General features: G+C 38.2%; 1 protein-coding gene across 1 annotated transcript; it reads right to left on the bottom strand.

The window, feature by feature from the left end:
• Positions 1-15,669: 15,669 nt before the first annotated feature.
• LOC141702402 (uncharacterized) lies at positions 15,670-16,434 on the bottom strand. Its single transcript, XM_074506091.1, has 2 exons — positions 16,092-16,434; positions 15,670-16,034 (listed from the first exon to the last, which is right to left on the bottom strand). Exons 1-2 carry the CDS (start codon positions 16,432-16,434, stop codon positions 15,670-15,672), a joined length of 708 nt encoding a protein of 235 aa, XP_074362192.1.
• Between the last annotated feature and the right edge of the window lie 6,691 nt (positions 16,435-23,125).

Below are 23,125 nucleotides of genomic sequence, written 5' to 3' on the forward strand. Positions count from 1 at the left end.
CCGAAGTCGTTATCATTCTGAGTTTTTCCTTTCTACTAAGGGCATCCGCCACCACATTGGCTTTCCCTGGATGATAGAGAATCTCACAATCATAGTCCTTGATTAGTTCTAACCATCTCCTCTGGCGCATGTTGAGCTCTTTCTGCGTAAATATGTACTTGAGGCTCTTATGGTCTGTGAAAATCTCGCACTTCTCTCCATACAAGTAGTGCCTCCAAATTTTTAAAGCAAATACTATTGCCGCGAGCTCAAGGTCATGAGTAGGATATCTAACCTCGTATTCCTTCAATTGTCTCGACGCATACGCAATAACTCTACCGTGCTGTATAAGCACACATCCTAATCCTTTGTGCGACGCGTCACTATATATCACAAAATCTCCTTTTCCGTTCAGCAATGCCAATACCGGAGCCGTTATCAACCTTTTCTTTAATTCCTGAAAACTGTTCTCGCATTTCTCCGTCCATTCAAACTTCTCTGTCTTACGAGTAAGTCGTGTCAAAGGGGCTGCGATCTTCGCAAAGTCCTGTACAAATCTACGATAGTAGCCGGCCAATCCTATGAAACTCCTTACCTCTGTGGGTGTGGTTGGCCTTTCCCAATTTGAGACCGCCTCTATCTTGGAGGGGTCGACCAATACTCCTTCTTTATTGATCACATGTCCTAAAAACTGTACTTCATTCCGCCAGAATTCACACTTCGAGAATTTGGCATATAACTGCTCCTCTCTGAGTATTCCTAGAGCTATCCTCAAATGCTCTACATGTTCTGCCTCAGTCCTTGAGTAGATCAAAATATCATCGATAAAAACTATCACACACTTGTCCAAGTACTTCTTAAATACTCTATTCATTAAATCCATGAAAGCCGCTGGGGCGTTGGTTAATCCAAAGGACATTACCAAGAACTCATAATGCCCATACCTGGTACGGAACGCTGTCTTGGAAATATCTTCGGGTTTAATCTTTAGTTGGTGATATCCAGTTCTCAGGTCAATCTTGGAAAAATAAACAGCATCCTTTAGCTGGTCGAACAGATCGTCTATTCTAGGCAATGGGTACCTGTTCTTTATGGTTAGCTTGTTCAACTCTCGATAGTCTATGCACAACCTCATGCTCCCATCTTTCTTCTTAACAAATAAAACTGGTGCTCCCCACGGAGACACACTGGGTCTTATCATACCCTTATCCAAGAGTTCCTGCAATTGGATAGCTAATTCCTTCATTTCTAACGGGGTAACCGGTAAGGTGCTTTTGAAACTGGCGCCGTCCCTGGGGCCAACTCAATAGCAAATTCAATCACTCTATCGGGTGGTAATCCCGGAAGGTCTTGTGGGAATACATCTTCAAATTCGTTGACTACTGGAATATCTTGTAAGTTGGGCACCTCCTTCTGCGTGTCCACCACATAGGCTAGGTAAGCCTCACTTCCTTTTCGTAGCATCCTTTTGGCCTGGGCCATAGTCAAAAATTTCTGCGTCTGCCTCTTTCCTCTAAATATAACTTCTTTCTTCCCGGGGATATTTAACTTAACTTTCTTCCCTTTACAGTCTATCTGAGCATCGTTGCTAGATAGCCAGTCCATTCCCAAAATCACATCAAACTCCCCTAATTTAAAAGGAATCAGATCAACACTGAAAGATTGCTCCCCTATGCCTATCTCACAGGCGGGGTGAATCTGGTTAACAGGAATAATTTCATGATTGGCTATTTCTACTTGTAAGGGTTCTATCAAGGGTTCAGCCTTAAGTCTTAACTTACGCGCAAGGTCCGTTGATATAAAAGATTTAGTTGCTCCCGAATCAAATAAAACATTTGCACTGACTGAATTTAGAGAAAGGGTACCTGCTATCACATCTGAATCTTTCATAGCATCCTGGACTGTCATGTTGAAAGTCCTCGCAGTAGGTGGCTTATTAGAAGCAGTCCTGCTTGCTCCCGAAGCTGCTGGTTTGTTCATTGGGCATTCCTTCTTCCAATGACCCGGGCGTCCACACCGATGACAATTGGTGGTTGGAACGACGGCAGGGATTGATGACGGGCACTTAGTTGAATAGTGGCCTTCCCGACCGCACTTAAAACAGGTTACTGGCCTTCCTTTACACTCCCCAGTGTGATTCCTTCCACATATGTTACAGGCTGGCAATGGGGGTCGAGACTGGTTGGAATAGGACATTCTTGACTTCTGGCCGCCCTGGCTCACACTCACACTCATTGGCCGCTTAAACCCAGTGTTCCTTCCTGGTAGGGACACTGCTCCTCGATTAAATCTAGTTGGGAAGCTCCTTCCTGCGGAACCTCCACCCATGCTCATACTTTTCCTCTTTATTCCTTTCTCCTCTCTTTCCTTCTGCATCTGTTCACTTCCAACTTCTACAATCGTTGCCTTTTGCACCAGAGTGGTATAGTCCGTAAGCTCAAGGATTGCCACCCTATTCTGAATCCACGGTTTCAGTCCCTGCTGAAACCTCCTAGCTTTCTTTTCCTCGGTGCTCACAAACTCCGGCACAAACCTTGATAACTCAGTAAATTTCGCCTCGTACTCTGCTACAGACAAGTTATTCTGCTTTAGCTCCAAGAACTTGAGCTCCATCTGGCTTTCCATAAACCTCGGGAAATACTTTCCCAGAAATAACTGACTAAATCTCTCCCAGGTTATAATAGCATCTGTCTCCATGTTTTTCTTGGCCTCCCACCAGTAGTTAGCTTCTCCTTTCAGAAGGTAGGTAGCAAATACAGTCTTCTGTGCCTCCTCGGTACTCAAAATCTCAAAAGATTTCTCCATTTCCTTTAACCATGCCCTTGCCTCAACTGGGTCGGCTGATCCGTGGAACTCAGGGGGCTTAAGGGACTTAAAAGCCCTGAAAGAGTTTGCCACAGCATTGTTACTTCCTTGAGGGGGTGGGTTGGGTTGACGTTCCAAATTCTGCCTTAGGAGTTGCATGAACTGGCTCACGGGATCCATGCCTGGGTTTGGTACTGGTTGCTCAACCTCGGTTTCTCCTTCTTCAGCCTCTATCTCAAATCCCTCAACATCATATGTTTCCTCTTCCTTTTCATACAGGGAGTCATCCTGTTCCACATAATCCTCATCTTCCTCTTCACTGTGTTCTTGGTTTCTATTGTCCTGATTATGGCTTCCCTGGTCCTCAGACCCAGGGTTCGCCCTAGTTCCAATCTTTCTTGGTGGCATGATTCTGATAATAATAAAAACAATTATTGGGAAAATTTCAACGTTAGGTCACAATCATACATCATTGTGCCTTGCACGGCTCTTATAATGGGGAGAACGTATATCGCAATTCTATTATTTTAAGAAAGTTCTAATACGAAGTGCAGTAATAATAATGATAAAACAGTGATCACGTCACTATGGAACTGAACCGAAAGGAAACAAATATATACATAATGCGAGAAATACATAGTTTGATCTGGTCAAAAGTACAACAGTGCTACAGTCATCTGTCCCAAAAGTGATACACAAGAGTCTATCTGTCTAGTCAGAAAAAGGGATGCTATATACAAGTCAACTATCCCGGAAAATTGGCTCTTACTAAGGCCTCGGCTAACTAGACAACTAGACTATTCCATCATCAATCCTGAATCACACACCGGAGCGGGTCAGCTCCCAAACCCTTTTCATCGCACGACGGAAGATATAGTCGGCCTGCCGCCTGGAGATCCTACCATGCCTGTCCCCCTGGAGAGATCTGAGTCTCGCTCGGGACGTGAGCTCTATCCCCGTAAGCTCCCTCCTCAAGGATCGGGGTATAGAAGCCCTGGTCTCATAAGCTCGGGTACGCCTACCCACCCTCTCTGCATCCAACTCCCTCCTGGACTCATCTAGTCGGCCCTCGGCAACAGCCACTCGGGTCCTCAATACATCCTGAACATATGCATGAGCTAACGAAGACTGCCTGTGGGCAGGGTCAAGAGGTGGTGAATCCGGAGCCGCTGAGGGTGCCTCCTCGGTCTGCCTAGGCTCGGAAGTATGGGTCTCTGAGCTGTCATCATCAGGAATCCAAGATAGTGGTGGAGGGGTAGGGGCTCTGACCACCGGAAGTGTGGGTAAAGGGATACCAGCATACACTACCATAGATCCAACACGCTCCTCAGCTACTGGGACCTCATCCGGGTCCTCCTCATCTGGAATAGCAATAACCTCTGTCTCTGACTCCTCTGAGGGGTCCTCCTCATCTGAAACAGCAATGACCTCCGTCTCAGGCTCCTCTGAGGGGTCCTCCTCATCCTCCTCCATCTCAGGCTCCTCCTGATCCTCAACATCTAGCAATGCCTCATCATGCTCACGCTCAAACATCTCAGGGTCCTCTATCTCAGGCGCCTACACATTAAACGAGCTAAGTTACTATCATGATACTTATAAGGGTTCCCATAAGGGTTTTAACTGTCAGCACTACTTTAAGTAGTCCGACCATGAACTTGGCAAGAGTTCTTATTATCTTTGTGAGTTTGTTATTATATCGTCGCATCATCTCTGAGGTTTATAACGCTTAGCTCTGATACCATTTCTGTAACACCCCCAGATCCGGGGTCGAGGATCCGGGTCGTCACGGTCTTTCTTTCCAGAATATCACTTCACTTAATTAATAATAATAACCTTATGCTGTGACCCCACACTAACACACACCACAACCCGTTATAGTCTCAGAGATGAAATTTAAATAAGTACAAGTCTTTGAATCCACAATTTAAAAGTTATTACAACCCAAAATGATTACTTGATAAATTTACAGTTAATTGCCATTATCTGCCACAAGTTATAATTATACATAATTGATTCTCAAAAGTAGATGGTCTGATCTACAATAGATCTACCTCTGCAGCTATAGCAGCTACAACATCAACGGGAAGACGCGGGACGCTTCCCACGCGCTTGCGCTGGGTCTGCTGGAGTCTGGCCATCTTTCATAACTGTTGTTGTGTGATGAAGAAATAAAGCAAGAGTGAGCCTTACAGCTCACAAGATAATACATAGTGATAACAATAATATAAGTATCTAAATGGATACTCACTAGAATCTTTATCGTGTGTAAGATAATTACTTACTAGATATAATGTAAAAACAAGGAATGATGTTACCAATACTTCACCACACTTATATCATTTATAAAGCTACTTGAACTACCACCGTTCAAAGTATTATAAGTTTTAAGAAAAACATCCCATAGATGAGACCACAAGTTAAGACTTGAATAGATTCAATCTTTGAAATATTATTGAATGAAAAAGTTATGAGATACTTTATTTAGTCCCGATATATATATATCCACATATATATATCTCTAAAACATTTCCTGGAACCTCTGTTATGTAAAGTATGAACAGAGTTGCAATATCCAATAAATTTGGAAGGAAAAGAAAACCTTTGGCATAAACCAGATATCTTGCTGATCAGGCAAAGATACCCATAAGTAACCCTTTCTACTAGTAGATGGACGAATTCCCCACTGGTCATCACCCTGGTCATAATTAGGACCTTATGCTGGACTGCCACTCAGCCACTTATGCATTTGATGGACTCCCACTGAGCCACTTACACTATCATGGACGCCCACTGAGCCCATGTTGCTTATGCCGACTCAATAGATGGACTTACTTCCCGAACGATGGGCAAGTAATCAAGATGTTTTCTCAAAACAGCAACCTCGTTGCGAATGTAAAATACACCACTGAGCCGGATCCCTCAAGTTTTGAACGAGTATTTAAATCCCCTTTAAAAGGAAGATCTTAAATATAAAAATGAGTTTTGGGATCCGCTCTATCTTTTAAAAATCATTTTGAAGACTCGAAAACACTTTATAGAGTGTTTGGAGTAAAGCTGATTTAATGAAGTAAATCAGTCCCCAGAATATTTAGAAAATGACTGAATATTATTAATTAAATAATATTCCCATAAAGAATAATCTTTATAAAAATAATTGAAGTAGAAGTATTGAAATTTATACTTGAAACGAGTATTAAATAACCAAAGATATACTTATATAAAAGTATTATCTTTATTTGAATAATCGAAAATAAGTTTGATTATTTACACCTTATTCTTTAATAAAATAAAGAATATATTTCAGCAAATAATCGGAGTCATAGATCCTCAAATGAATATTCAAAAATATTCATTAAATAATATAAACTGAGTCATAAGCCCTCGAATGAATATTCAAATAATATTCATTAAATAATATAAAAGAGTCATAAGTCCTCGAAGGAATATTCAAAATAATATTCATTTAATATAAAGGAGTCATACGCCTTCGAATAATATTCGAAATAATACTCAATAATAAAATAAAGTTTAAAGTTATCGAATAAACCTTATTCGATTAATAGTTTGGAAAAACTGTAACCATATATATATATAAATATATATATATATCCATATCCATATATACAAAATGTACTCGGGATCCTCGACTCCCGGTTTTAGAAAATATTTTCACCTTTGGGTCCCTATACTAAGGGTATATGCAAGTTACCGCTATCCTCTAGCATAGGTATTATCAACTGAACCAACAGATATATATTCCAAGAATATGAAACAGGCATGCATATATACCATATCACATGCTACAATATATCGCATCATTTGCTAATTATCCAACATGCATCTATCGCAAGATAATGCAAATACATATATTCATCACAACAACAGTATAACGGATAGAATACTTGCCTGAGCGACTTGGGGGTGAGAAAGGCTCGGGACGAGTCTGATAACCTATAAACAACAAGTAAGTTGGAATTAAACCAAAATCACTTGTAAACCTATACTTTAACTAACTTAGACTCTAACGCTTGTTTTGCGCTCACCGATTCGCTTAAGTTACTCGGGTACCCTCGGCTCCACCATTTTTAATAATTTAACCTTTACGAGTTTTAAAGCGATTCCTTCGCGAATGTCTTACCAACTGCCTAACACACTTACCATAAATGTTTCATACATTAATTAACCCTTTTTGGTCTTTAACCTATGTTTCAAAGTAAGGCGAGGGAAAAAGTTTCGTTCGCGAAACGCCGTTACTTGAAACGGTCGTTTCTCCTAAACCGTGCATCGGAATCGAACGAACTACATATCAAAACGAAGCTCGTAGCATGAGCTATCTAAACATGGCAGTGGTCATAATCTAGCAGGGGGTTCTCGGGTCCTAATGCTATGCACAAAAACAGTCCAAAGAAAATCGGACGTTATGACGGCTATGTTTACGCGATTTCCAAATTTTAAACCATACAAAACCAACCACAAACCAACCTCAAATCCAACACACAACCAACATCCATCCTTATCACATCATAACAACCCCAACCAATTCAATTTAATCATTCATACTTATGCTTAAACTTAACTTTAATCATACTTAAGTTCCTTTAAATCAAAACCACAACAATTACCATTCCATTTCACTACCATTCCAAATCCCAAACTCTAAATCATAACAACAAACTACAATATCAATCCTCTAATCAAAATCATCTTATAATATATAGGAATCTAGGGTTTGGAGATGGTATACCTTCCTTGAAGTGGTGGGTGGAGCTAGGAAGCCTTAAGAAGCTTTGAGAAGTCTTAAGAATGCTTGGATCTTCAAGAAAACAAGAAAAAGTTCAAGTTAAAAACTTGAAAACACTATTCATTGTCTTCTTCTTTGATTAAATGAAGAAGATTGAGAAGGAATTAATGGCTTAAACTCATGATATAGTCCTAACTAAGCATGAAGATGATTAGGGAATTATCTTACCAATTTAGGAAGCTTGGATCTTGGATTTTGAATTTCTCTTGCCTTTTGAATAGTGAAAAGCCGTGAGCAATGAAGAACAAAGCCTTGGTTGCTTTTGATTTTTGATGAAAATGATTTTACTTGGCTTGGTTGATTGGTTTTTTGTGCTTGCTTTAGTCAATTACTTTCTTGCCCTTGAAATTGTGTGGTTACAAAGCTACCACACCTCCTTCCTTCCCATGTCATGCTTATGTCATCCTCATGATGTCATCCTCCCTTCCTTGTCCTCTTTCTATTGGTTGGATGACATCTTTCCCCCTAATCCCTTTGATTAACTTCCTAATCGTTTGCCTAATGACCGCTGATCTGTTATACGGTTTGCTTAACTTTCGTTCTCGTTTATCGTTTGAAGGATCATACCCGGGATCTTATTACTTAGGTTCCCTTAACCTTTCTCAATACATTATATTCCTTTTTATGATCCTCTATTATAATCCTTTAATTTAAATCCTTTTTATCCTGTTACCTTATACTCAATTCTCTCCGTATCTTGTGGATTTCCGGGAAAAACCAAAGTGTTCGGAATTGGATTCTGACGATCTTTACATACACTTATATACTTCATAGAGTACTAATAATATCCCAGAATATCCATAACAGAACCCCTACATAGTGTGGCATGAAAAGTTTTCTCATTCAGCTAAAACACTATTCACAAGGGTTACAAAAAGTTGAAAATTTTGGGGTTATTACAGATACCATTTCTGTGGCGCCCCAAAATCCGGGGTCAGGGATCTAAGAGGCCACACCATCTTCAATCTTGTATAACACTTATCTCGTACAAGAACATATAAATACTCACACCTTTATGACCCCACACTTATCAACATACACACACTTACAGGTTATTGTCTTGGAAATAAACAATTCATTAGTAGAGTGTATCAATCCACGAAGTGATAATTATTACAGACCCAAAAGTGATTAAGTCTTACCACAGGTGTAACCTTTATTCAAGGTTAGACCGGTGGCCAAATATACATTTCTTCATTATTATCTTACATAAGTCATACTTGTAACTAAGCCGGACTAAAAATAACTGAAAACCAATCTAGCTTATTCGATCTACTTGGGGTACTACACCAAACATCCTACAGAAAAGTTAGTCGTTTCCTACCCGTTTATTGGCCGTGAGTTTGATGATAGGCATCTTGATTCACTATTTTGTTGTGTCAATTTAAGAAAACAAGTGTGAGATATAATGCCCAACATAATAATGTACAGTATGAAAAAACTATATGAGAAATTTATTGTCACAGGCCCAAAATAACACTAAAAAATATAACTGAATAAATACAAAGTTATTACAAACGGCTGTTAACAACATAATCCAAGATCACAAAGGTTCAGTGTTTGAACAGTCCAACACTATAACTATTACAACTTATATATATATATAAAGCTACTGGTCCTTACACAGACGCCAACTATACTACCTCAGCTCTCACATAAGCCTCAACATCTCCACCGGTAGACTTACGAGTAGTATGCTTGAATCTAACCATACTTGCTAGCTGAAATGACATAAATGAAAGGCAAGAAGTGAGCCAAGTGCTCAACAAGGTATATCATAAAATAGAATTTAACATCTTAATTAAGGTGTATAGCATCATTATTCAAGTTGAAACATTTGTAACCCAAAACATTGCTCAAAATCATTTTATGATACTACAGATTACAGCCGGTGATCAGCCGCGAAGCAATCCCGAACATCACTAGGTTCTTAACAATTTAATGGGATCTCTAGGCATCTTATAAGCCTAACATGATAAGTGTGAAAAGGACTTGTGTCTTAGTCCAATTCACCAATCTCAATAAAACATTCTTTTATTTAAAGAGCAATTATCTTTTATAAAACCGATGCCAAGGAGAACTTTACAAAGATCTAAATAAAAAGGGGATTAAATCATCTATCAAGGATTTCGAGTTAAGAAACACTTATCAGAATGATGTGACATCTCACTAGCAGGTTTTTTAAGGATAGTCAGCAAAGGTTTGATAACAAAGGAAGAAAGTATTGAAAAAGAGTCATAACGTTGTTCCACAAGATAGAGGTCTCAAATTTGAGGTTTATATATGGGATATATCTAGTGACAAAAATTGGGTATGATTGTAAGGATTTATATAAAGAGTTGGTAACTCGGAGGTATAAGAGTAAAAAGGAATAGCGGTTAATCAAGATAGATTACATGATCATAGCATATGAGGTTTTATAGTTTATAAGGGTGTGATTTTTATAAGCGTATTAAGAAACTCAAAACAAGTCCAATAACCGTAAGCATGACACAACATTTGCAATATCTCAATCTAAAATCAGAATATTTGTAACGATATATCACGGTGACAATAATATTAATGATCATTATACGAGCATGCTATCATGATTCATAAGAGTGGTTCGGTACACTTGCAATATATATATATGTCTTAATGAAAACATCACTAGAACAATGAGGGAAAAATACTTGTACAAAAATAGAATTGATAAGGGGGAAACACTTGCCTTAAGAAGGATGGCCTAACTCTCATCTTGATCATGGAAGCAACCAGGAGCACTACTCGACTTTGACGAAAAGTTTACTATCTTCTCCTGAGCCTACACAAAGTATTAGACCTCATCAAGACACACTCTCACAAAAAGTCCATCCTAGTTAAAGATTTCAAATCATATCGACACTTGGGCCTAACTACACATTCGACTCTTTACTTATCACTTCTTATGCTCAAATAATGATTTAGGATCACATAATACATTTAATCACATAATATACAACATTGATATAATGGTGCGCTATTGAGTATGGAATGATTTCACTTAACCAACACAATTGACTCGAAGTGCTAACTAGTCTAGTGCAACCCAACTAGCTCTTCAAATTTTGAAGTGCCTTTACCAGCCAAAATCCATTTCACTTAGACAAATCTATGGCCTAACCTTCTTCTGACCTCTTACTAACAATTAGACTCAATGGTCAACTCAGGCCTCATCTCTGAGAATGCAAAATCTAAGTGCAAGGATAATGTGTTCCAAAGTGCAACTATTAGGTGACACCGAATGGTACTAAGTGACAATGATTCCCCTTCCACTCAAGGTTTGACACTCAAATTAATACCATAGAATCTCATGTCATAAATCTAACTTGTGCACCTGGAATGACACCAAGGCTCAACATAGGCCTCCGTGGGCCTATTCTCAAAGATGGCTCTCCCCTTTTCTAGTGACACTCAAACTTCCCTGATTTGAACTCACTTTATACTCTTGGTTTCAACTCTAAACCTTCGAATTATGGCTTAAAAAACCTCCCAAAAACTACCTAGTATCAATGCTAAGCAAGGACTAATGAGGGCCTACCAATGACACCACTTTCTAAGCTTAAAAGTGCTCCTCACTCAAGCTGTCTATGTTATGACCAGAATTCATGATTCGACTTGTGCACCTAACTAAATAAGTTGTTTTCTTACCTTTAAAGCTTCTGGGATCAATTATAGGTCAATTCCTAACTTCTGGTGGCTTGGGCCTCGAAATTCCCAAAGAATGCCCAATGAAAACTATCCTACAAACTAGTGCAAAATTCTGGAAAAAGACAAACCTTATACTAACCCTTCCACCTTAACTCCCACTTATAAACCATGAATCCAATATTCAACCAAGCATAATTACTATGCTAATACTCTCATCTAACCCACTAACACGTGGTGGATATCATTCATACCCTAATGCACCATGACCAAATTATACAAAAAAAAGTAGCAAGACTAACACTTAAATCACATTTTCGAGTACTCATGCACAAAACGAATATCTATAACAACATGCAAACGCAATAACAATTTATTATACTCATTAAACCACTGTACAAACTATATTTTTTCGTAATAAAGCACTTTTCAAGAAAAGTATACTCATTTTTTTAGCAAATCAAGTTATAACCAAGGGCATATAATCGAATTTAAGGCTACAATCAAGTATATAGTCTAGTTTTCAACATGCACTCCTAGTACTCAAAGATTTTGAGTGTAAATTTAACATGCAATCATTTAACATACAATATCCCAAGTATTTCATGATATGCAAGGGTTTTAAAGATCATGATCCATCAAAAGTTCGGCTTTATAGCAACATGCAATCAAGACTTCTTCACATAACATTTAATCACAAATAAAGAACACAAAACTCTACTCCATTCGGATCTTAAAGAGTCATTACCGAATGGGAAGGAGTGAAATGATCGTACAAAATGGCAAGGAAGTCCCTCAACATATAATCATTTCCACTCTTGATGCTTTGCCTTTGTTTTGAACCTTAAACTCATAAGAATCAAGGTTTTTAACATCAGGCTCACTCAAAACTCAACATGCAAGCTTAAAACAAGTAGTGCACTTAATATTTAACTTACTAAACAAGTGATCAAAGCTTAGAGGATGATTTCTTGCAATAATTTTTGAAGAAAAATGAACAAGGGGGCTTGGCTTCGGCCGAGAGAGAGAAAAGATGAGGGAGGAGGGTGAGATGGTGTGTGTAAGTGGTGAAATGATACAAGGTGATGATATGGTGGAGGTTTTGATGATATTTGAATAAGAATTTACCTTTTTATCCCTCTTCTAGAACTAACAAGGTTTGTATGCAAGGGCAACTTAGGAATTGACTAGCCAAAGTTAAGTTAGTGGGGTTGGATTTGACAACAATACCCCTCCCTTCAATTAAGTGGAGTTTTGCATGCAAGGTTATCATGGTAAATGGAAAATTATTAATCTATTTAATCAAATATAATTTTAGAGAAAGAATTTTATAAATAAAAATATAAATCTATAAATCACAAAAGTCGTACCATAAAATAGTTTAGGATTTTAGAACCTATTTTAGATCACTTTCAAAAATTTAAAGGAACAAGTTTTTATATAAAGAATTTTCATAAACTAATATCTTTAATTATATATCACAAACTACTCAAATAAAGGAATTTCTTTTCTCAAAATTTTCCATATAAATGTTTAATTTACAACTCATAAATTATAACCCTTATGACTCATACAAGCACATAATTGACTCGCTTTTGATGTATATAAAAATATATACACATAATTCAACTAAGAATATAGTGGTTGTAACATCCTCTCCCCCTTAAAGGATTCTGTCCTCAGAATCTAGGAGAATAAGTGAGGATACCGATTACACATATTAAACTCTAGATCCCATGTCGATTCTTCGACCTTGTAATTCCTCCAAAGCACTTTTACCATTTTACTGACTTATTTCTAAGACTCCTCTCTTGCTAGTCGAGTCTCTTGACAGGTTGCTCCACATAAGACAAATCTTTCTGAATTTCTAACGGCTCATACTCTATCACATGATTGACATCCGAATTATACTTTTTGAGCAAAGACACGTGGAATACATTATGAACATGCTGATATTGAGGCGGTAGAGCCAACTCATAGGCTACTTTTCCTACTTGATTTAGAATTTCAAAAGGACCAATATAACGTGGTGCCAATTTCCCCTTTTTCCCAAATCGAGTCAAACCCTTCCATGGTGACACTTTCAGCAATACAACTTTACCCACTTGAAAATCACATCCTTTCTGGCAGGATCAACGTACTTCCTTTGTCTGTCTTGAGCAACAATTAGTCTCTTCCGAATTAAGGCGACTGTTTCCTTCATTTGCTGAACCAATTCAGGGCCAAGAACTTTTCCTTCTCCTACCTCATCCCAATTTGTCAGAGATCTGCACTTTCTTCCGTATAAGGCTTCATACGGAGGCATTCCGACGTTGGAGTGGTAACTGTTGTTGTAAGAGAACTCTACGAGTGGTAAGTGATCATCCCAACTTCCAGCGAAATTGATTGCACAGCTGCGCAACAGGTCTTTAATTGTTTGTATAGTTCGCTCACTCTGACCGTCTGTCTGAGGATGATATGCGGTGCTCATATTTAGCTTTGTGCCCAAACTTTCCTGAAACTGTCTCCAAAATCTCGAATTGAATCGCAGATCTCGATCTGAAACTATCGATACCGATACGCTGTGTCGTAATACAATTTCATGCACATACATATGAACCAACCTATCCGATAAAGTCTTCTCGATGATGGGTAAGAATTGTGCCGATTTTGTAAGGCGATCAACTATAGTGCATATGGCGTCGTGTCCGGATTTTTTTCGAGGTAAACCTACTATGAAGTCCATGGCAATATTTTCCCATTTCCACTTAGGAATCTTCAATGGCTGAATCAATCTGCTCGGTCTTTGATGTTTCACTTTTACTCTTTGACAAGTGTAACACTTGGAAACCCATTCTACAATTTCTCTTTTCATGTTTGGCCACCAAAATTTCTTTTTCAAATCTTGATATATCTTTGTGCTCCCCAGGTGAATCAAAAATTTCGAGTTGTGTGCTTCCTGTAGTATCTCATTCTTCAATTCAATCGCTTGAGGGATCCAAATCCTTGATGCAAATCTTAATATCCCTTGCTCATCCTTCTTCGTACATATCTCTTCCCCCGTCAGTTGATTATTCTCTCGACTCATCACTTCTTCTTGGCATTTCTTTATCTTTTGCAATAGTTCTGGCTGAAAAGTCATGCAATGACAAAACTTTTCATACGTCCTGTAAATACAGAGTTCTAACTCAAATCTTTCAATCTCCTCAGATAACTCCCTTGGCATGGTTATCGTATTCAACCTTTCCTTCCTACTCAAGGCATCGGCGACTACATTTGCCTTTCCTGGATGGTGATGTATCGAACTGTCGTAATCCTTGATTAGCTCCAACCATCTCCGTTGTCTCATGTTGAGTTCCTTCTGGGTGAATATATACTTCAGGCTTTTATGATCCGTGTAGATTTCACACTTCTCCCTGTACAGGTAATGTCTCCATATCTTGCGTGCGAACACTATGGCTGCCAATTCCAGATCATGGGTTGGGTATTTCAATTCATGAGGTTTAAGCTGTCGTGATGCATATGTAATCACCTTATTATATTGCATTAGCACACAACCTAGACCTTTATGTGAAGCATCACTATATATCACAAAATCTCCTTTATCGTCGGGTAGTACTAATACTGGCGCGGTAACCAATTTCTGCTTTAACTCTTGAAAGCTTTCTTCACATTCCACATTCCATTCAAACTTATGATTTTTCCTTGTCAACTTGGTCAGCGGCGTAGCGATCTTTGAGAAATCCTTTACGAACCTTCTGTAGTATCCAGCCAATCCTAGAAAGCTTCTTACTTCTGCAGGAGTCTTTGGTCTCTCCCAACTCATAATTGCTTCGATCTTTCCGGGGTCAACCCTAATTCCTTCGCTTCCAATTATATGTCCTAAAAATTGAACTTCTTTTATCCAAAACACACACTTCGAGAACTTTGCATTCAGCTTCTCGTGTCTTAGAATCTCCAAAACTATCCACAAGTGTTGCTCGTGCTCTTCTTCCATCTTCGAATATATTAAAATATCATCAATGAATTCCACCACAAACTGGTCCAAGTATTTCTTGAAACGCGATTTATTAAGTCCATAAAAGCTGCAGGGGCATTTGTTAATCTGAAAGGCATTACTAAAAACTCATAATGTCCGTATCTCGTCCTAAATGCCGTCTTTGGGATGTCTTCTAGTTTAATCTTTAATTGGTGGTATCCCGACCTCAAATCAATCTTCGAAAAACACTTTGCTCATTTCAGTTGGTCAAATAAATCGTCTATTCTCGGCAACGGATACCGATTCTTAATAGTCATTTTGTTCAACTCCCGGTAATAGATACAGAGTCTCATGCTTCTGTCTTTCTTCTTTACGAAAAGGACTGGCGCTCCCCATGGCGATGTACTTGGCCTTATGACTCCTTTATCCAAAAGTTCTTGTATCTGACTCGCTAACTCGTTCATCTCTGCTGGTTCCATTCTATAAAGTCCCTTCGAAACGAGTTCAGTGTTTGGGCAAGATTAATCTCAAACTCAATCTGTCGATCTGGCGGCATTCTTGGTAATTCCTCTGGAAACACATCGGGGAACTCTCTCACTACTGGAATCTCCTCCATGCTAGGAACTTCCTTATCTGAATCTACTACATAGGCTAAGTATGCTTCACATCCTTTCCTAAGTAGCTTGCTGGCTTGAATAGCAGTGAGAAATAGCTGCTCTTGCTTATGGCCCTTAAATATCACCTTACTCCCATACTTTGCTCGAAGATAGACCTTCTTAGATCTACAATCTATCTGAGAATTATTCTTTTCTAACCAATCCATTCCTAATATTATATCAAACTCCCATAACTTGAAAAGTATCAAGTCGACTGGAAACTTACGTCCAGAGATGTCAATCTCACATTGAGGGAAAAATTGACTCACATGTATCTTTTCTTGATTGGAAATTACTATGTTCATCGCTTCACTCATATCCTTCTTATTACCGTTTAGTCTACTAGCAAAAGTTTCTGATATAAAAGACTTTGTAGCTCCTGAATCAATTGATACTTTAGCTTCAACATTGTTTATCGAAAGCTTACCTTCTATCACCTCAGAATTCTGAACATCATCCTTCATCTTCAGATTAAAAGTCCTTGATGATACTTGTGGAGTCACTGTAGGTGGTGGAGGTAACGCCAACATTTCTGGTGGTGCTGTGGTGCTAGTGCTTGCTATATTCATCATGCTTTTGATTAATCTGGTTGACCTGCACTCCTTGGCGATATGTCCAATTTTCCCGCACTTCTAGCATGTTACTCCAGGTTTCTGCTCTTTACATTCATTGGGCAAATGTCCTTCTGATTACATCGATAACATGTCATGTTGAGCTTGTTGCAAATTCCTGAATGCTTCTTGCCACAATGCCTACATTCGACCCTGGGTTGTTTTTCATCATTCGCTTGACCCGGATCCTGCTAATGGTTTTCTTTATTGTCTTGTCTCTTGTTAACATCCCCTTTCTTTTGTGCAATCCATCCTTTCTGGAATCTAATTCTCTTCACGTTTCTATCTTGCTGGTACCCTGATTCCGACCTCTCCTTCTGATGAAACACTTTCCTCTTCTTAATATATCTTTCCTTTACTTTCAATCAATGTTGCCTTCTGAACTACCCCAGTGTGGGTACCAATCTCAAATATCGACACTCTATCTCGAATCCAATATTCGAGCCCTTATTGAAACCTCTGAGCCTTCTCTTCATCAGTATTCGGATACTTAGTCACAAATCTTGACAATTTTGTAAACTTCTTCTCATATTCCAAGACGGTCATACGTCCTTTTTTACAATTCCGGTATTTCATCTCCATCTGTTTCTGCATATACCGGGGGTAATATTTTTCCAAAAATAAATCCTTAAACCCAGTCCAAGTAACTGGTTGAATTTCTTCCAAAGCTTTAACTGAACCCCACCTATTAATCGCTTCCCCTTTCAAGAAATATACGGCATAAATGGTCTTCTGTTCTTCCCCTAATCGAACCAATTTAAAAGATCTCTTCATTTCTCTTATCCAAGTGTTGGCTACTACTGGATCAGTGGTGTCATGAAAAGCTGGAGGGTTCACATTCTGGAAAGTTTTGAAAGTCACAATTTGTTGAGGGGGCTCTGGTGGATCTGGTTGATGTTGGTGTTGATCATGATTCTCTTGGTTTCGAAATTGTTGTTGGAATTGTTGTTGAAGAGTTTGTTGTTGTTGAGCAATTGCATTAGTCTGTTGTTGTAAAGTTTCCAATATTCGAAGGATATTTCCTATTGGGGTCGGTTGCAGAAGCAGTACTTGAAAGGCATATGTCATAGCCTACTCGTTTATTCGAGTATTTAACTCAACTCAAATAAGAATGTAATAAGTAAATAGTGGATCTATCATCAGAGAGATCTCACAAAGTAACATCTGTCAAAGAATAAAGAAACATTGTTCATCTGCAGACTTGAAGATTCACTGGAAGAAGTTCAAGAATTTGATCATGCCTCAGTGATATAAATCAAGATCGTGGATTTAATCAAGTGACAGAGATCTCGTCAGGGTATCATTTATTACAAGGATTCAATCAGAATATCAAAGTCAAGACATGAAGAAACGTCACGGAAGTTAGTCACTCATGAACCAGACAGTACATCGAGTGTCAGCATTGAAGTGGCGGAATTGATTCATAAGTCTCAGTGACTTTCAGAAGATTGTCAGAAGAATGGATGCTGCTCAGGGTTAGTATTAATTCTCTATTAATTAATTAAGTCATATAATTTAATTAAGAAAATAAATTATATCTGCAAAGATTAATTTATTGATTAATTGAATTAAATTGATTAATTAATTTAGAATTAATATTAAGGATTTACAAGATTTTAATTGGTTTAAAATCTGCTTAAATTCAGCAAGACAATTCATTTGAACTAGTATGACAATCGGTATGACAATTGATAGTCATACCGAAAGTCATGCCAATACATTTAATTGTCTTATTAGAATTTCTGTTTAGATTAAAATCTGTTATTAATTCAGCAAGACAATTTATTTGAACTAATATGACAATCGGTATGACAATCAATAGTCATACCGAAAGTCTTGCTAGCTCATTTTAATTGTCTTGCTAGTTGTAAATTTTATCATACCGAAAGTCTTGCTGGCCAAAGAGATTGTCATGCCAATACATGTTTACATTCGGCTGTTTGATAAAAAGGAGCAGAAGTCTATTATTTCACAATCGAAAAAAAACAGAACACAAACTCAAGAACAAAAGAAAAAGGAGCAGAAAAATATTTCATCTCATCTGCAACTTCAAGATCAATTTCTAGATTGTAAAGTTAAATCCAATCAACTAGAAATACTTATCTTGTTCTTGTGTATCAATCTAGCGGATTAAGATCCCTAGAACTTAATCTCAAATCGCATTTAGCATTTGATCTTTTAATTACAAAAATAGAAAAAGTTCATGTCGAATTTATTCTAGATTTGTAATAATTGATTTGAGATTAATCCCTTGTAACCGATACCGTAGTTGTAACACCTTTCAAGTTTAATAAAAGTTTTATTTAACTTGAATTTTGTTTCATAATTTTATTCCGCATTTTATTCGACTAAACGGTATTGTTTGCATTCAACCCCCCCTTCTACAAACAAATTGGGACCTAACAATTGGTATCAGAGCCTTCTGATTAACGTACAAATCTAGATCCTAGACTTTTGTGTTTCTTTCACTTCTTGAATTTTTTATTCACTCAAAAAAAAAATTCAAAATGACTACACAAAAAGTTGGAACCGTTAAAATTCCACTTTTCGATAAAGAAAATTATGTTATGTGGAAGAAGAAGATGCTACTGTTTTTACAGGTTGCTAATCCCAAATATTTGCAAGTGTTGAAGAAGGGTCCAAAAATTCCTATGGTTATGGAACCAGAGGTAATAGAAAATGATGTGGTGATCACCAAAGCGAGAACTTATGTGAAGGATCCTGAGGACTTCTCTCCTGCTGAAATAGAAGAAGCTTCCCTGGATGCTAGCCTTCAATTAATCTTAGTAGATTCCCTTAATCCCCTGATGAATAGACATGTGATGAATTGTAAAGATTCCAAACATATCTGGGAAACTATTGAGATTATTAATGAAGGCACAGAGGAAGTTAGGGAGAACAAACTAGAAATCCTAACCTCTGAGTATGAATACTTTAAATCCAATCCAGGAGAAGGAATCACTGAAGTGTTTGAGAGGTACAATGCATTGATCAACAACCTGAACATTAATGGTAAATACTATTCCATCAGGGAGGTCAACAAAAAGTTCCTTTTAACACTGCCAACTCATCTCGAACATAGAATCACTGCCATAAGAGAAGCAAGAGATCTGAGTGAGATTTCTTTGGAAAGGCTCTATGGTGTGTTAAAGACTTATGAGTTGGAGCAGATTCAGCAGAAGGAAGTTTACGGGAAAGGAATAGTGGTCAGCACGTCTACTGCTCTAGTAGCTGATGAACAACAACAACAACCACAATATCAATAACAATCTCAACAGTCAGAAAGAATGGTACAGTCTTCCAAGGTTGAAGATAATGTGATAGTAGCAGAATTTGATTCTCCTACTACAAATCAATCAGGAGATGATTATTATTCCTTGGAAGAACTGGAGCAATTGGAGGATGAGTCAATGGCCCTGATTGTCAAGAGATTCTCAAATGTCAGATTCAAAAGGAATCCCAAGTTCAAGTACAAGTCCAACTACAACAGATTCCTGAAAGGTGGATCTTCATCCTCTAACACCAGCAGTGGTGGGTATAAAACAGGGATGGTTGATCGAAGCACCATTCGATGCTTCAACTGTAATGAGTTGGGACACTTTGCCACAGAATGCAGGAAGCCAAAACAAGCTAGGAAGAACTCTTACGATTCTAATCAGAAGAGTAAATCTGAAAGGGCGTACCTGGCAAAGGGAAGAAGCTGGGATGATACTGACAGTGAAGATGAAGAAGTTGGGAATCTTGCTCTCATGGCTAGTAATGCAAGCACCTCATCGTCAAGAAAAGAGGTAAAATTTACTGATGCTGAATTAGTTTATCATCTAGGAGGTTCCTTAGATTGTGCTCGTCGTGATAATGAATTGTTAAATCAACAAATCAAAGACCTTGAGAAAGAGGTCAATGAATTAAGACGTGTGCACATTAATCAAGATAAACTAAAAGAACAAGTATCTTTTCTAGAGAATAGAGTTGACTGTTATAGACAACTCGAAACTATTCTCAAAGACAAGATCACCGGTCTTGAGGCTAAGGTTAAAGCTTACTTTAATTCTTGTTCGAAGTCCAAAGAGTTTTATAATAAGCAAGCTGTTAATCAAACACATGGAATAGGTTATGATTACAATGCTGCTATTGGAAAATTAGGCATAAACTCCCCTCCTCATGTATGTGCTAAAGGCAGGGAAGTACCACATGTGCTTAAGGGTGTTGATGAACCCCTCTATAAAGAATCAATTGCTGAACCATTTGATGAGACCTCTTTTATTATTCAAGAAGAAATCCGTGCTGAAGATAATGCTAATGGGAAAGCTGTCTCCAAGTCAAGTGTGTCAAAAGTTCCAGTTAAGGTTGTGAAAGCAACTGAGACTAACTCAGACACACATGAGTTGGATAACACAAATGCCATGTCTACCATGCATAAGTTGCCTATTGTTAATCCTTCTCATAAAGCATGTGGTGTTCCTGATTGTATGTCTTGTGCTTTTAATCTGTTGTTTGCTTATTTTAATGGTAAGCATGTTTCTAATGATAAGACTACTCCTCGTCAGCATGTGAATAATAGAAAGCATGATAGGTCTAAGACTGCTAGTCCTCCTAAAGCTAGAAAGGAGACATTTGTGCCTAAGCCTAAACAGAAATTTGTCAAGGCTGTTCACAAGGTCAAATGTTCAGTCATTGAGAACGTTGAGAATATTGAAATTAAGAATGTTGTTTTGCCTGATAAAGGCCAATTTTACAAGTATGCCGGACCCATCCAAGCTTGGGTTTCGAAGAAGGTCTAATCCATTTGTATTGCAGGGCATTAAACAGGTACAACCGGTAGTGTGGATTCTTGACAGCGGATCGTCAAGACATATGACCGGAGATAGAGCCCTGCTATCAAATGTGGTTGAGAAAGCTGGCCCAGTGGTTACCTTTGGAGATAACAGCAAAGGTTTAACGGAGGGATATGGCTGTTTGCTAGCTGGAAATGTTATCATTGAAAATGTATATGTTGTGCAAGGACTTGAACACAATCTGCTTAGCATTAGTCAGTTCTGTGACAACGGCTACAATGTTTTATTCGACAAGCTGAAGTGTCAGATTCTGCACAAGAAAAGTGAAAAACCCTCCTTAATGGGAATCCGGAAAGGAAATCTGTTCGTAGCTGACATGAACTCTCGAAGCAATCTTGAAGTTAATTGTTTCTATGCAAAGGCATCGTCAGATGAGAGTTGGCTATGGCACAAGAGACTTTCTCATCTCAATTTCAAAACAATGAATTCTCTTGTCAAAAGAGAATTGGTAAGAGGTTTGCCTCAGCTGGAATTCTCTCCAGAAGGACTATGTGAGGCTTGCCAGAAAGGAAAGTCAAAGAAAGCAAGTCACAAAGGCACTGACACATCTTCCATAACTGGTGTTCTGCAATTATTGCACATGGATTTATTTGGTCCTGTTAATATCCTTTCTATGTCAAAGAAGTGTTACTGTCTTGTGATAGTTGATGACTATTCCAAGTATACGTGGGTTTTATTTCTTCACTCTAAGGATGAAACACCACAAGTTATGATTGATCATATCAAGATGATTGAGTTAGATTCTAACGTCCCTGTTAGAGCAATAAGGTCAGATAATGGGACAGAATTCAAGAATGCACTTCTCAATGGATTCTGTACAGACAAAGGGATTACCAGACAATTTTCAGCTCCTAGAACCCCTCAGCAAAATGGAGTGGTAGAAAGGAAGAATCGTACATTGATTGAAGCTGCAAGAACGATGTTAAGTGAATCAGGTCTTCCAATGTACTTTTGGGCTGAAGCTGTCAATACTGCATGTTATACTCAGAATCAAACTCTAATCAACAAAGACTTCATTAAAACTCCTTATGAGATTTTGAATGAACAGAAACCTTCTATCAAATACTTTCATGTATTTGGTGCCAGATGTTTCGTGCTCAAGGATGGAGATGATCGTCGTGGTAAGTTCGAGGCAAAGGCATATGAGGGTATTTTTGTTGGATATGGAAGAAGATCATATAGAGTGTATATCATTGATCAACACAAAGTAACTGAAAGTGTCAATGTTACATTTGATGACACTAAACTCCCTAGTATCCAAACTGAAGATCCTTCTGAGAAACTGAAGTTTGATGATACGTCAGATTCAGAATCAGAACATGGTCAAGTACCTGAGGTTGTTGCTGGTGAAGAACCTGTTAATCCTGATGATACTCAAGGTAATAGTGATGGAAACTTTGGCAACAATGGAGATACCACTGCTACTGACGGAGAATCTTCAAGTCAACATGGCAACAACTCAGGGGGACATGCTGAAGGATCATCTAGTAGGACACAACATCACAATGAATTTCAAGGCGAATCATCAAGATCAAATCTTCCAAGACAGACTGTCTGGAATAAAGCTCACCCTTTTGAGTTGATTATTGGTGATCCAGATGTTGGAGTCAGAACTAGACGTGCTACTCAAAATGAGTGTCTGTTCTCAGGATTTCTTTCTGAGATGGAACCTAAGAAAATTGAAGAAGCACTGACTGATCCAGATTGGGTGATTGCTATGCAAGATGAACTCAATCAGTTTGAAAGTCAACAAGTCTGGAAACTGGTACCTAGGCCTGTACACAAGAAAGCTGTTGGTACTAGGTGGGTATTCA

The sequence above is a fragment of the Apium graveolens genome, unplaced genomic scaffold, assembly GCF_009905375.1.
Source record: "Apium graveolens cultivar Ventura unplaced genomic scaffold, ASM990537v1 ctg5, whole genome shotgun sequence".
Lineage (NCBI taxonomy): Eukaryota > Viridiplantae > Streptophyta > Magnoliopsida > Apiales > Apiaceae > Apium > Apium graveolens.